A 16,749-nucleotide genomic window follows, 5' to 3' on the forward strand; every position below is an offset into this window, starting at 1 on the left:
TCAGCTCCTTCTTTCTATTTTAGCTCATGCACATAAGCCTTAATAATTACTATTACCTTGTGTTCGGACAGGATCTGACATAGGGCTGGGATCACTCAGACCTTGTGAATTGATAGCTCTCACCATGAACAGGTAGATTGTATTGGGGCGCAGTCCTCTCACAGTGTAGAGAGTGGTCTTCACATGGTTAGCTACCGTTTGCCAGCTATTGCTCACAGATTGACTGCAACGAGAAGAGGATTGAAGTTTAGAGACAAAAGACAAGACAAATATCAAGATGTGAAAGGACCTACTCTTGTAACCCTATATCAAGTCTAAGTACAGGAAAAAATAGTAAAAGCAGGATAAAAAATAAAAATATTTGTTTCAGTTAACTCATTGAAATGAGCTAAAAAACCCCCACAGCTGTCAAAGGCATTTCTCCTTTTAACAGAAGCAAAAGCTTTTGTTATGTCTCTAAAATAAATATCCACAGAAGGAAAGTGTAAAAAGCTGCAAAGTAAATTTGAATGATAAATGGGCCACTCTTGAACATAAACCTTTGAAAAGAAAATCCTGTTAAAAGATAATTTTCTATACTGCTAAGTAAATTATGTCAATAAATTGTCATTGGAAGAAAAGTATTCTCCTTGAACTAAAGTCATACTTAAAGTTACTGAAAAAAAAGGTCTGAAAACATGCTTGTAAATGAAAGAAAGTATATGATTATTTTTTCTCTTATAACATCTTCCATTGGACATTATTATAATTAGATTACAATTCACTGCATGAAGAGATTTCAAGTGTGATTGTTAAAACAGCTTTTAATGAAAATGCCTAGCTTTTGCTAAAGTTATTGATGGGATGCCATTAAAGCTTATCTAGGGGGAAATATCACAAAAGTTTAAAGAGAAAATTTGATTTTATTGGTCTTTGTTGTACAGCATTGATTAAAATATTCTTCAAATATATTAAAAGGAAAGAATAAAATGGAAAACTACGAGTTTCCTATTGTTTCCATTATTTCATTCATGCAATGCATAAAGGATAGTACAAGTTCCATAATAAAACCAACAGTTTGCACATACAATACTATTATTTGCATATTAATAAAGCTGAATGAAGCATTTTTACTTGCATGACTTTTAATTAAAAGATGGACTACATTACTTGTCATATGATGCACATCTTGATTGAGGAAAACATTTAAGAATGTGCACATTTTTAAGGGGAAGCATGTGTTAATCAATACATGGGGAAGATATGGCCCGTGTTTAAACAAACTTGCTGAACTGGGGCCCAGGAGTTCTTTCCTACCACTTATTAAACACTGCTGCGTGGAAAGGAGCAGCTGGATTCTCTTTGTAACATGCTTTAATAAGAACAGGAATCAAAGTATGCAGAGAAGCTTCATGATTATCCTTCATTTTCAGATTATTTGTACTATAATGGTCATGATAACACTGGGTCCAAATGATTTGACCTGTAGCATTCCCACAGGAGACTCTCTCTGGTCATCGGTGATAAAAAAAAGGTAGCAAATAATGACTGCATTGTCCTGTTATACTCTTGCTAATGTTAAGAAATAGATGCTACTCTAATTAATCACTTAGGAAAAAAATATAAATTGAAAAAAAAAAAAAGAAATTAAAAGAAAAAAAGAATCGACTGCCAGAGGAGTTGAGGTTTTTAATGAACTTCTAATGATACACGTGGAGCCCAAAAGAACACCACAACACCAGGAGAACAGTTGGTACCAGGGTTCAAGCAAAATTAGAAAGGAAGATGGAATAATTCACATACCTAAAAGCCTCAATGATATATGCACTGGCTGGTAGGCTTCCAGGGGTCCCTGGTTGCCAGGACAGGGTGACACTGTTCTTAGTAACATCAGTGACCTGGGGTTTGGATGGTGGCCCAGGGAGGTCATTTATGTCGTAATTTTTACTGACTGTTGCTCCACCAGATTCTGTAAGAGGCAAATACAGAACAATTACTTTTTATCCTTGATTGTGTAAATTTGATCTAAGTAGAAGATCAAAAAACCATGCCAAACATCCGCAAAATCAGCATAACCAATGTTCTTAACCTGGAAAGAACTAATTAAGACAATTGCATTACCATGTATATTTTTGGATGGAGAGCTATCATTCTTTTGGTACATACTGAAAGAAGAATCCTGCAAAAAACCTCAAAAGGTTATATATAAAGTATATTAAAAACAGAAAGTAATGAAAAAAAAAAAAGAAAAAAAGATCAGTTTTGCTGAGATTTACATAAAATACCAAAACTTCAGTTACCAGCAGGCTGATACAGTTCCTATATCCAAATCAACTCCAGTACTCACAGAGACCACATTGGACTTTGATAGGACTCTGTGTAGGCATAATAGTTTCCTTGCCCAAGCCAATAACTGGATGAAACCATGTTTTATTAATATTCTGTTTAGAAGAGTTATAGCGTACTGAGATCACTGGAGACAAATATAAATTGTTCCAATGTCAAGAGACATTTAAAGATAATAGCAATGAAATGCATGGTATGTGAAGGAGCCCAGCCTTCCCACCTAAAAGTTCTTCATCTCAACCAAAGAATTTCTAGAACTGACTGACTCAGACTGTCCTAGCATAGCCTACAATTTTATTTTATGCCAACCAAAACACAGCCCTTGGACATCACTTACCTGTCACCTCCAGCACAGCACTCCAGGATGTCTCCCCACTGGAACTTGTAGCAACACAAGTGTAAGTCCCAGTATCAGACAGCTAGACATAAAAAAAACAGTTAAGGGCAGTTTTAACAACCTTTTAGAATCAGCTGATAGAGTTTACTCTCATTTTCTTTTTCAAAATGTTAAGAAGGACTTAACCTACATTTTGCAGCATTGGACCTTTTCAAACAATCATTTAATAGTGGCTTACTTTTAGAGAACTATAATAAGATTACTTGCTATTAATACTTTTCTAATTCTAATTTTCATATTGTTAATGGTACCAGTGCAGCACACAAATGCTACAAAAGGGATGTTCTGTAAAAGTGTCAATCTTTGTATTGGTTACAGCAAATGCAGGTGAAATCAGGTAACATTTCAAGAGCAATTAACTTCTTAGAGGACAAAATCTCACCATTTATTATCCCATGATGACCCAGAGATACAGTTTCCAGTGCCAGGAAGGCTGTTACATCATCTTAGACTCTTATGACTGATGAAGTCATTGCTATACAGGCCACCAGACATAAAAATACTGTGGCTGAGACCTAACAATGGTTTTCTCTACACAGACAGGCCTCCAAGCACCTTTCAAATGGCAAAGTTAAATCAGATGCTATACCATCCTTATCTTTCTTCTGTTTCACATGGAATTTTATTTCAGTCTTCCAAGGCACTTTGCCAGCAAAAGAAAAGAAAAAAGCATTTGTATAAAACTGTTGTGACTCCGTGGTCAGTTTATATATTTCAAATTTCTTTGGGGAAACCATATTGAATCATATTGTCAATATTAGTCTGATCGCTGTATACATTGTTCTACTGGAAAATTTGCCAAGTGCTTTGCTATTCCTTACTTTAATTTACTGAGACAGGAACCAGTGAATATTACAGAGGTAGATGAAGAACATTAACTTCACAAAACACAAAATACACAGAGCAGCCCTCCTACCACTATGTTTAAAGCACGGTAATCTGGAGATGGAAGCAGAAGAGGGAGAGTGCTGACTCTAGTGATAAAGGAGAAGAATTATATTCACCACCAGATGACTTGACAGATATAGGACTGCATCCAAGAAGCTTTCTTGAACTTCAAGGAATTGCAATGGGTGTTCTGCTAAATGCAGAATGGCACTATAGCAAATGTGCTTACACTGAACTCTTCCAGAAGAATGTCAAGGCAAATACGTGGGATGTTTTTCAGATTACTTGTTGATATTTAATGTAATTGATTTTTAACATTGTCGTGTTTGAATTTTGTTGATATTTTCTTTGGATAAACTGGGACTGCAGTGTACCATTGTTAGGGCCAGTAGGCAAGTGTTTAATACCAGTTCAATTGTCTGAACAGGCATAACTTGCAATTTAGGAGAAGCTTTTTCTGTGAAAGACAAACAATAATTAAACCCCTCTGACAATGACTCAGAGACTCAAACAGGTACTGCTAAAGAAATGAGAAAGACTCTTGAAAGCAGGCAGGTTTTCTGAAGGAGTGAGCCTTATAGTGTTCTGAAGTGGTCTTTCAAGTTTTTATTAAATATAGAATTCTTCATTATGTGATAATGGAGAATGTTTCTCAAGGCTGTGGTTCTCAACTGCATTTGTGTACTACCATGACAGATGGGGCATGGCACACTTAGTGATGTGGTACATACAGCAGTGTAACTTGCAGAAGGCTAACTCAACCTACAGAGCAAGCTGGAGATATGCTGCCTCTTGCAAGTTATGGTGAATTATCTAACTTCCAGATTGTGGATGGATTAGATACAGACATAGTGTATTGATAATTGAATTATTTATACTTTTTTTTTGTGCCATGGTAAGAACAACAGGGGATTTGAATGGAAAATCTTTGTTATTCGGTAAAATTAAGTTTTCTTCCTTAGTTAAAGCAGGTGTCTAAGTCTGCCCTGGTACGCTTCTATGGAGCAGGAGGGAGTTTTGCGTCAATGTTGACCTGTCTGAAAGGGTACTGAGTGAGTGACATATGTGAGTTTTAGCTGTCTTCCTCAGAGCAGCTGGGAAGATTGGCTCATAAGAAAAATCTCTAGGTTCATGTTTACGACTGTGGCCCATGGTTCACTGTGACTGCTGCAGACTCCTGAGTAACTTGATTTACACACAGAGAGTTATGAAACAAAAGACTGTGGTCTCAGAGCTTTAAATAGTAGTGGCTCACCTTTACCGAAATCTCAAAATATTTTATAATTGCAATAGTTATTATTATTTGGGAGGGAAGGAGAAGGCTGAGGAGATGTGGGTGATAAATATTAATTCGTTTTGACCTTGGGCATGTAAATCTGCTTGGACATTGTGGCCATTGCTTAGGGAGTGTTGCTAGTCCTTGCTCACGTAGACTTGAGAGAAATGTTAAACATTCCAGATTTAAATCCATATTTAATTCTTAAACCTGGCAAGGTACAGGAGAAATCTGGTTTTTATGGTCGCATGTGTTTTTTGTCCTTAAATCTGAGTCAAACAGTGTACACTACTGCGGTCCAGGGGTTTATAAAAAATGTCTTCCTGAGCCTTTAAGGAAAATTGGTTACTAGTGAATGAGCCACTTAAGGATCAATAAAAGCTTTGTGTCTTTCAAAACCACACTCACTACTAATACTGTTTTCTTCTCCCCCTGCAAGCAATTTTTTTTCCTTTCGTTTACAGACCCTGTGCCTCTAACAGAGAGATTAATGCACCGGCACGATTCAGAACCAATTCCATTGTTTGCATAGCTGCATGCAGACAGGTATCCCAGGAGCTTCTGCCTCATGGACACTCCACAGAAGCCCATCATTGATGCCTGAAAGTTTGTTTGAAATCACTAAGCTTCTACCTTTAATTGCTGCTTTCCAACACTACTGGGGAATCTTGACTATTCAAGCGCACTCTTTAATCCAGCTCTACAGGAAAAATGCATTAACCTTCATGGCCCAAACCTGCCTTCAGCCCAGGGAGGAAGGATAAATTGTTTACTCAAGGAAAGCTAGCATAAATTTTTTAATAAATTCTGTTTTGTTCCAAAGAAGTTAACAATTCATCTATGACTCCTGATGAATTGGTATCAGAAAACAAAATTGCTCTTTATGACTTGTCCTCAGCAGCAATGTTTAATGACATTTTTTGGATGGCAAAGCTAAGTGCAGAAATTACTGTTGATGTAATTAAATGGCTTCTGAAATTGTTTTTAAGTTCTTAACAATTACATTTCCCTTACTATTTTTTATACATGCCTGTCCACAAGCACACAAAAAGATATGTATTTTTATCTTTGAATAGGGAAAATTTGAAAGCCCAAACAAAGACCTGTGATACAATGTTTATCAACAAAATCTGACATTATAATATTTGGAACACTGTAAAATTTCTTTGCACTCTGAAGACATCATATTATCTCATGTGTCAAAATATAAATATTATGATAGGCATTTCATTTTGAATAGAAACCCCTCTGCACATGACTGCATGTATGTTACAGTATTATAGTTGTCTTCTCCCGTCCGCAGCCTTATGGAACGTCTCCAGCAAGCGTAACATTGGAATAAATCAGCCAGCTCAAAACTGCCAAGACTCGTTGATGCAGAAAGTGCATGGCCAAACCCTGATGAACTCCAGAATCACTTGCGAGCACAATAGCTCCTTGGAAAACTATGGTCAGGTGTTGAAAATGAGCTGCTCTAAGTTTTAACGGAGACAACAGCCCAATGTTTTCATGTTAAGACTGACTGAAAAGACAAGGAAGGCCTGTCCATTTAAATGTCTATCCGTGCCCAACTCGTGTTTTATTGCAACAAGACTAAGATTTTAAATGTTAATTCTATTTATTTCTAACAGAAATATCCGATGCTAGTTTGCCTATCCTTTCCTCTGTCCCCCCTTCCCTGCACAATGTCTAAGAATGAAATAGGATGTGGACTTGGTAAGAATTTCATAGCAGAAGAGACAACTAAGTTAATTTTGAAGACGACAGACAGAAAGACAGCAGAGCTTCTTGACACCAGCAACTCAGGACTAGCCATGTACTACTTACTACTTATTGCTACTCACCCGCAGACTTTTAATTTGAAGTGTCCCCTGATCCTGTATGGATGTTCGAGGGTCTCTGCCCAGGAATGTGAACCCTTCTTTTAACCAGCTGATGACAGGAAGGGGGTCGCCAGTTGCCTTGCACTTCAGCAGAGCTGTCCCATCCACTGCCAGAGTCTGATTGACTGGCCCCTGGAGGATGATGGGCGGAGGCCTATCTGTCAAGACTAAAGGGTGACAGACGCATTGACATCCACACCTTCAATGTTCCTCTGCAGCAGTTAGCTCTTTCCCTGACACAGTACCAATTTTAACAGACTGATTTAAGTTAGCCTCTAAGAGACTAAAACCATTGTTTTTGGAAGACCCACAGATACATGTTAACAATTAACTGGTGTATTTGAAAACATTTTTGTAAGAGTTTTATTTCACCACTGATCTAGATATCAAAATAGATATATAAACTTCTATTAGCAAAGATCATCAGACTCATTTGATTAAGACAGGATGAAAATTAAGACCTTGATCCAGAAGGTACATATCTCATTGTTTCCAGTTTAGAAAAGCACTTAAAGGACATATCTAATGTCACATCAAACTGTGCGTAATTGCTTACCTGATTTAGAACCTAAAGAGAAAATCTGTTAAAGTTCAAAGTGAAACACTGTAGCCATTCTAGTATGGGTGCCAACCACATTCCCCATTCACAGTCGACTTGCAAGTTTTCATGAACAAAAATATCTGACAATAATACAAAATGCTTTCATAATCTCAGCAATCTAAATGACTATACTGTTCTTCCCAGTGGAGAAAAAGTTCAAATTCAATCAGGCTTTTTAACAGCTTACTTATCAAATAATTTCATCACCTTTTAAGGCCATGAACTCTCTTAATTTTTCCCCTAATAATTTACATATGCATAGTTGAAATACTGCTTAAAGGGCTCTGTAACCAGTGAGAGAGCGCATGACTGTGTGTAAACCTCGTTCCATGACTAGTGGGATATCTTGAAGATGAGGTAAAATGCTCCTGTTTGGTTTTCTTGAAAGACCAATTTTCCTTAAGTAATTCTGCTGTTGAACCTATTCTCGGAGCTGTCTATTAGGTAGCAAAATACAAGTCTTTGTTTCAAAAGAGTGTGTTTGTACAGAATTAATGTGAAATGCCCAAATATAAAAACCATTTTGACTCCGGCATAAAATCAGTGTAAAAGAACTGAGGACTCGTTTTCATATATCTACCTGCCGCTGTTTTAGATCTTTGAACAACTGAACAGTTATATGACTGGTATTAAATATTGTAACAGGCATGATTAGCTACTAAACCAGTGTGAGTTAGCCTGCCTCCATTGATATCAACTGAGTTTGAATCATTTATTATAGCTCAGAATCTGGCTCATTATAGTCCGTACACAAGACCTCACTCTAACAATTAAGTGAAAATAAATTAATGTGAAGCAATATGGTTTCTGTTGCATTTGAGCTGTTTGAGATGCAAACCTCTGGAACCTTTAACAGATCTAAAGTGATTTCATTACACTATTTAATACATAAAATTGTTTTCACTATTTAATAAAATAAATATTAGGGGGATGTCAGTGGTACATTTTACACCTAAAATAATTGTTTTGGAAACTGTAACATTGCAAAAATACTGCCTTCTTTTGTTAACAAAATGCACCACGGATAGAATAATCAGTAGCACCTTGGAGTGTGAGTTCATCACATTTCTTGAAATTGAAACTGAAAATAGAAATTCAGTACAGATCTTTTATTAAAGCAAGAATGTGAAAGCTATTTTGGAAAGTCTGAAATATCACCAACTGAACACAGATATAAGACAGGAAACACTATATGACAAAAAAAAAAAAAAAAAAACAACCAAAAAAAAAAAAAACCAGCAATGCATTTTCACCTTGATGGGATATTTTTTTAAAATTTAATTAAGGTTGATTATAACTACACAGTTCAGCCATTTGGTGAAATAAAAATTAATCTCACATCATATGTACTATCATCATACCTGCAGCGTGAATATATTCAAATGAAAATTTAGCTGTGCAAGTTTTCATTCAGATTTAACAGAAACCAGCAAATCCTAGGTTTCTAGGTAGCTAAAAATTAAGGAAAAACAATTACTTAAATTGCTAACTATTCCATTGCAGTTATTTGCTGCTTCTAATCGCCTCTCATATGTATAGCAATGTAGGTATTTTCAGAACCTACTGCATTACAGATATTGTTCTTTGGCTTGTAATTAGTTTTTTTACAGCCGGAATGAGGAGCTCATAATCCTTTAAATAGCTCTGATCAATAGTGTAATTGAAAGTCTCCTGGCCAGAAGGAATCTTCATTTTCAAGGGTGTTATGGGTGAAAGACCACTACAGGTTTCCATGACACTAAGGCTAAAGGTTAAATGAACACTTAGGGTTTCCACTGATCTGTGAACGACTGTATTGTCTTCACAACTATGACTTGTAAATCTTCCCTAAAACGTGTATATGTGCTTGTATTCTAACTATGTAGGTCTCCTATACAAGGATCCAAAACTCAAATTCATCATAAGCATTCTGAAGAGGCAGATAATGAAAAAAGTTGTTTGTTTGGTTGTTTTTTTAATTTCTTCTATAACACTTTAATTACATATTAAAATTTTATGTTGCTTTCCCTAGCGGGATTTTTATATATATTCTACAGAACTGTATAGCTAAAATATATTTACATACTAAAAAAGATTTTTATTTCAAAATTAGTTTAATAAAAAAAATGTTTTGAAATTATTTGTCTACAACCATATAGTCACATATTCTGGTAACTGAAAAATTATCATATTCCATTTGTGATAAAATGTTGTTAAATTTTGACCAGAATATCAGAAAAGAACAAATTCTATTTGTTAATGATCAGTTTATTCACTACAAATGCAATTTTCATGAAACTATGTTTAAATTTGGATGGGAATTAGACAAATTACAACAGGAAATTAAAATAAGAAAATAACAGAAGGAAGTCTTTACTTTGGCACTTAAAAAGTCGTAATTTCAAAAGTTTTCCTGGTGAATTAATGAGAAAAATCAAACACTGGTCATGAAATTCCCATGACAAACACTAATGTGATAGAGCAGGATGCTCTCCTGAGGTGTGGAAAAGCAAAGGACAATCAAACCTCCCTGACTTTTTTTGCAGAAGAGCTTCACAGGTGGCTGTGTAGTTCTTCAGAATCTCTCCTGCTTGTAACTGTCACACTTGCTATAAAACATGGAATATAAATTTGACCAGGGACAGGATTCATGGTGGCCAGAACTGCAGATGAGTAAACTGTGAGTGTTATTAAATTCTTCCAGAAAGATTTGAGACAGACATATTACAGAACATCCAATAGACCTGTAGTCAAAAAAAATCGCGGAGGGTTTTTTTGACTACTCTTCTGAATTCTGCTTATAGACTCAGCCTTTTGCTTTCATTGAAAAGCCCAGAAATGTGATCTTTTTAATCAATTGGATACCCTAAACCACTTCATTCTTATGTTGCCTCCCCTAGGGGAGGTTAAGCTTGCTCCTCCCTTCCAATGCTCATCCTAGTTTGCAACTACTGGGTAATCTAGCATTAGTAAACTGACCGAACAGCTGAGCGTTCAGTGGTCAAAATTTTCTATTAACAAATATAAATAATTACAAGATTAGAAGAAAACAAGTCCATCTCCACAATACTCTGTGCATGGTCAATGGATTTATGGAATAAATCACTAGTTATAAACAATTTCTTTAATCTTGAGCACAGACTTGGTTAGATGGCATCATTTGGTTTATTTGCATGATCTGTCATTTTAAGACTGTGAGCTGCATATTCACTGCTTGAGTTTAAAAGGATTGCTAAGATTGTCTCAATTTTTAAAATGATTTTGCTTTTCCAGATGTGCATTAGACAGCGGATTATATGATAGCTTTTCAAGAAAATACAAGATTTGAATTTCAAATACACTGAAGGCTCTTAGCACAGTCCATAATCAGCAAAATTATCACTCAACTCAGCATATTTCATCACAGCAAGTAATCTCTTCTCATGTGAACACTTGAGTTAAAAATATTTCCAGTAAAGACTTGTAAGTGCAAAAATGTAACAACTGAAACACTGCTATATGTGGTATAATTAAGCACTTGTTTTTCTGCACATGACATATGTTTTCATTCTGTATTGGAACTTCAATTGGATCTAAATTACTCTGGATCAAACAAAAATGTGTTCAAAATGAAAAAGATGGCTCGCCACTATTATTAAATCATTAACCAAACAGAAAAATTCTGGGCTATGAAGTAAAACTGAAATCACCAGCCAAATACTAGAACACTAATGCTTAACTATATAGCTAGCATGCACAGTGTTTATCTTTTATTATATTTTTTAAACCATTAAATTAGATTTCCCTACTGATAAAAATCATTAGCGTCCATAAGTTCTGCTCAGCATCAACCAAAACAGATTATTTAGACATTTATGGTTAACTTCCTAACTGAAAGCAATTAAAGAAATATCTGTGATCTAATGGTACATTTATTTATATAATCTCAGTTCCACAATATTGTTCTGGCACTTTTCTCCTGACCTCACCTGCCCTTTGACTCATGGATGAAATGGTATTTCCATAAAGCAACCTCGTATTATTTCATAATGATCCTGCTGACAGTGGGTTCTGGGAAGTGTTTGAAGAATGCAGGCCTTGCATTCCTTGAGCAGCAGAGCCACCACCTAATGCTTTCTCTAGAGATGTGGAATGCACACCAGCTTTAATCAGAACTAATTGTAGTGGAGTTTGTATTTTAGCGGGGACACCTTTCTGAGCATTCTGTTGACTTGTTAAATTAACTTACAGGAATTCCAAACAGGTCATTAGGATTTATTATTTTTTTCCCCCACACAACAAATAGATGAAGATGGACCACAGGCCTTGTCTGTCAAAAGGAAGAATTTCTCATCACTGATATCCTTGAACCTGATTTGATCCTCTCGGCCCCAGTTGCAGTAAATCTGTACAGCATCAGCAGGTGCACCCATTAACAGCTCAATGTCCTCTTAGCCAGTGTTTGTGTGTTCTATTTATTCCAATCACAATCATGGCACTAAGTCAGGCAGCGATATGGACAGATATTAAAAAATACTGCCTTTCCATTAATTTTAAATGACCTTTTAATCTACATTTAAATTTGAATTGAATGAAAATGCATCATTTTGTCATAGACCACAAGAGAAAGGATGTAAAGAGACTGCAGAGCGAAGGTTAGCCTTTAGTCTCTAGAAACTACTGTACAGAAAAGCAATGTGCTTGTAAAGATGCAAGGATAAGGCAGAAATTATCTCCCCTTGTCATAAAAATATAGACAGCTTTTGGAAAACAAAGAAAAGGCCTCAAATTAATGCTCAAAGCTCTGTAACATGAGCCTGAATCTCTCTACCTGTCACTTGTGATGAATATGCTCTTGTGAAAAGCCAGATTATTCAGAATTAGACATCTTTTCAAACTTTCATGGTGCAGGCAGGTCTCTAAGGGAACAGTAAAAGTAGACCTCTGCATATAACAACAGTTTTAATGGCAAAAAATCATCAAAGTCTGTCAGGAGATATTTAATGAGTCATTTAAGATAAGGAATAATGATGCTGGGGAATGCAGGGTCTCCTGGTATTAAGAGGAATTCTGTTGTTTTCTTCACTAACATTAAAGAATGCAAACTGCCTTCTATCCACAATGGGGTGGAGAGGGATATCAACAGGATTCCTGACATATGTAAAGAATTCGTGCTTGTAGATTGAGTAAGGGAAACTTCAAGGCAGGATAACTTTCAAATCCAAAATTTTGAAATGGAAGTCATCAAGACAGATCATGTACTGCATTTCTCTCCCTTTCCTGAGCACCCTACCTACATATTTACATGTCTCTCTTTACTTCTAACCATGATGAGAAATTCATAGAACACAGCTTTGAGGTAAGGAAATACCCTGGTGCCTCATTGCCACACGGACTAAAGTGTTACATGTTGTACCTGTTCTAAACCAAGAGTACTCCAGTAAATTTTAATTGAAGTCAGGCCATATCCCCAAGCTAGCTACCTAAGACAATATTGAAGGCTCAGACTGACGTGGGAGTTGACCCTGATTGTTCTGCAACCCAGTTCATTGCCTTAATCACAAACCTATTCATTCTCCACAATTTTTATGCAGTCCTATCTCCGGTCTAGTGAACTGAGAAGCTTGCTTTCTCAGCAACCCTATTCTAAACTGGTTTGTACTTTGCTTGTATTATTAAGGAATCTCCAGAAAGCAAGAAAAAGGCAAACCAGACTTTGATGCCTTTGAATAGAAGATTGCACAGAGACCCCTTTTTCATTGTATTTTCTGTAGAAACATGTCTGTTCAGTTGTATGAAGTATGTGATCTCATATGCCTTTATTTACACTATTTTAAAAACACTTTTGACAGGAAAAAAACAATAGGAGTTTCTTTAGCTCACCATCAGTAACCTCCAGCTGAGCCTTTGCTAAAATGCTTCCAGCAACCGTCAGTGCTTGACAAATGTAGTAGCCTGCATCGGACCGCTGAATGTTTGCAATAGTGAGGTCTCCAGTTGGTGACACTGAATACCTGCTGTTGGGTTGGAGAGGCTGGTTTGGGAAGAGTAGATTCTGCAAAGACAATTCACCTCACATTAATTCAAAACACAAAAGCACTGCTTTTCCCTCAGCTAGAGAGACAACGATTTTCCCATAAAAGTATTATATATAAACTAGAAGAAAAAGTAAGTGTGGTTATGACTTTATGAACACATTGAGCTAGCTTTCCCTGCCCTGGGCAACATGCAGTTTAAATTAGAAACAGCCCTTTGACAGCACACGGTGGTATGCTCTGGCTGTGGGTCTAGGCGAGGAGAAATTTTCCAGCAATCACACTCGAGTCTTTTGTGTTTGTGACACATTCATCTTCATTCTGAATTTAATTGTAATAATATACTTACTTGGCTGTCAAACCAGGAGGACACAATACTAGAATAAACATTAGAAAACTAGCAGAAAGAATTGAATCCTGGAGACTTGAGGGAGGATAGCGCTATTGTTTGGCTGTGAATACGTTCTGGGCAAAGGGGAAATTAAGAGTGTGGCACAGAAGGAATGCTGGGAGGAAACACACAGGTCATAAAGCAGGAGAAGCTGGCAGGGCATGAGATCTTAAAGGAGAAGTGAAAGGAAATAAACCCAGAGCTACACCAAAGGAGAAAAGCAGCATGGAGCCTTGAGGGTGAAGAGAAAGGGTATAAATCAGATGTGGAATCATCAGAGAGAAAAAAATAATTTCATGTAGGATAAGACATCAGTTAGCACAAAACAGGGAGATTAGCTTTTGCCTTTGGGCTGGATTGGAGAAAAGAGAGATGTCAATAAGAATAACTGGAATGGATGTAGAAACCATTGCATATGATGAAGGACAGAACGAATCAATAACACGGAAAAGGACGGAAAAGCTTTTAGTGGTGAGGGATGTGTTTTCAAGGAAAAAGTTATAGTGTGTGAAACAGCTCTTGATGTGAACCAAAAAAGAACAGGAAAAGGGAGGCAATGTGGACAGAAAGGTCACCAGCATTGTCCAATGAGACAGAAAGGGGAACAGATTAAACAATAATTAAACAGCAGTTCCAGTCTGGCTTTTATGTCAGCCCAACAAGCTTCTCAGAAAAATACAATTGTTTGTATCAGGTACATCCCAACACGCTGTTATCATGCTGTGATAAGCCTTCAGTCATCACTGCAGCTCTCTATAGCTCTGCTGTGCGTTCTAATGATGACTCCTTACTAACTTTTAAGCCTGTCTATATGGGCTATACTCTAAAAGTACAGAGTAGGGTATTAAATGAATTATCTGTAGATCTGTTTCTTCTGCAGACGACCTTAAGGTTTACAAAAAATTATTTGTAGCTGACAGGCAACAAACTTGGATTTTTAAAGCTTTGAAGTGAAACTCACACCTTTATCTCTCTGGTTTTGGCAACAAAGGGAGAGAGATGTGCTTTAAATAAGCTCCGACACTCAGAGTATCCTTATAATAGTATTAATCTGCTAGGCTACTTGTCACCCTAGGGTGAGTTTTTCCTCTTACCCCCTTTCAATGTCAATGTTCAAGAAACTTTTCACAGCAAATTTTTTCTCAAAAATCAATATGCACCCAGTAAACATGTCAGATCCAATAAGAAAAAAGTGTGAAAATTCTGAAACAATTTTAGGCTACAGGGCTAAGTGGGTCTCAACAAATTGCCCTGTTTTCTGAATTGCTTCAAAACTTTCAGAATAACCTCTGCCTGGCACAAACACTTACCAAATGAGGATATTACGAAAAACCCACTCAATTTTGTGAGAAAGTAGGGAATTTTCAGGTTGAGCTTGACTGTTTATCACTCTTTATGCAACGTGTAAAATGAAACACAACATAAAAGAAAGTGCACAGATCGAGCTTTTAATTCTTGAGAGGAAAAAGATCCAGAATCCTCTTCATTGCTGCCTTAGAAAGGTGAGGCTACCCTTCTTTTGATCCTCAGCATGGGCTTATCTGTTCTTGAGAAGCACCATGGCCCAGTGAACATTCCACACTTTAGGAAGAGCTCATCAGTCTCATGACTCCTCCAGTCAAAGTCCAGATATCTATGAATTATAGCTTGCTCTAAATTACAGTACCACCCTGGTTTAAATGTTTTTACAATTTCATGGGGTTTCAGTAGCTGTTGGATTGCTCATCTGGGAACAACAGTGGCATGCTGGGCTGCAAACATGGGGACCAGACCAGAATTGTCCCTGATGCCACTGAATCTATGTCAAGGAAGAATTTAATCTAGAGACTCTGAAAGTTACACACGCCCTGCCCTGGTGTATGTCATTGCTGGGCAGCTGTTAGGCTCTGGGGAAAAGGCTACTGAGTAAAAGGACCAGCTGTTTATGCACAAGTTGGCACAAAAAATGACTCAGGAGGGAACAGCTCCCCTCCCTTCCAGCTGTTTGTGCTCAGAAACACAGGATCAAAAATGGATTCACAATGAAAAATGCTCTGCAATTACTAGAGTGGGCTAACATGACTACAAAACATTACTCTGAACACAGACAGCGGTGCTGCAGTTCTTTTGAGTAAAAGTAGAAGCAAGTGTACTAAAGCAAATCAACAGGTTATGGCCAGGCAAAGGTGAAAAGTCAGGTATGTTCAGTGAACACCACCTAGTCTGGCCAAAATACCATACTTCAAATTTGTATGATGACAGACAGTATGTAGAAACTCACCTATTCTATAGCATCTCATTGCAAAATCTGGCAAGTTGTATATTCAGATGGCAACACTAACCTGTGATACTTCACTGATGCTCAATTAAGATTAAGGTGAGGGTGTAGTGAATCACATTGAGCTATGTTTCAAGGTTTGATTATAAACCATGTTGGTATCAATTTTTATGTTGCATTTATTTGCCAAAAAAGACCGTTCTAACCCTCAGGGATCTGGTTCTCAATATGGTAATTAATTTTCCAGGTTTGTAATTAAACAGCTTCAACATGGTACAATCAGTAGGTAATAACATTCAATTAAAGACACAAGATGCATTTTCACCTTAAAATGTTTTTACCCTTGAAGTGATACCAATGGAAGAGGATAAAATAGAGTATTAACACTTTTCAATTACGCTAAATGACTTTAATCCTGCAAATGATGTCCTACTTTAATTAGAAGCTCTTCTCTTTATTACAGCATGATGGATGTCCACTTTATTAGATTCAAGTGTGACACTATAAGCTCACTTTACATAAACATTACCATGTTATTAAAATGCTCTACAAGGAAGGGGTTTGAAATGTTTGCTAGCACATCAGTACTTCCCACTTTAATTTCAATATGCTATTCTACTTTCCCCTTGGAACAATTTCCACCTTAGTGAGACTCACAATACTGTGCTTTTCCAGGATGTGATTCACAGAGGCAAGATCTAAAGTTCTCCAGATTATATCCCAAAAGAAACACACTAA

The 16,749-nt window shown here is 36.7% G+C and overlaps 1 protein-coding gene across 1 annotated transcript in view; it reads right to left on the reverse strand.

Annotated features, from left to right (window-relative positions):
- Positions 1-16,749, reverse strand: part of ROBO2 (roundabout guidance receptor 2) — a gene marked incomplete at its 5' end in the record, with an annotated part of 461,552 nt that overhangs the window by 85,696 nt on the left and 359,107 nt on the right. The window contains 5 exons of the mRNA XM_084279241.1: positions 57-223; positions 1,783-1,948; positions 2,663-2,744; positions 6,731-6,936; positions 13,212-13,383. Coding sequence (XP_084135367.1) covers positions 57-223; positions 1,783-1,948; positions 2,663-2,744; positions 6,731-6,936; positions 13,212-13,383 — 793 coding nt within the window. The remainder of the gene's footprint in view (positions 1-56; positions 224-1,782; positions 1,949-2,662; positions 2,745-6,730; positions 6,937-13,211; positions 13,384-16,749) is intronic.

Source organism: Gallinula chloropus (genome assembly GCF_964237585.1).
Source record: "Gallinula chloropus genome assembly, chromosome: 1".
In the NCBI taxonomy this organism is placed as follows: Eukaryota; Metazoa; Chordata; class Aves; order Gruiformes; family Rallidae; genus Gallinula; species Gallinula chloropus.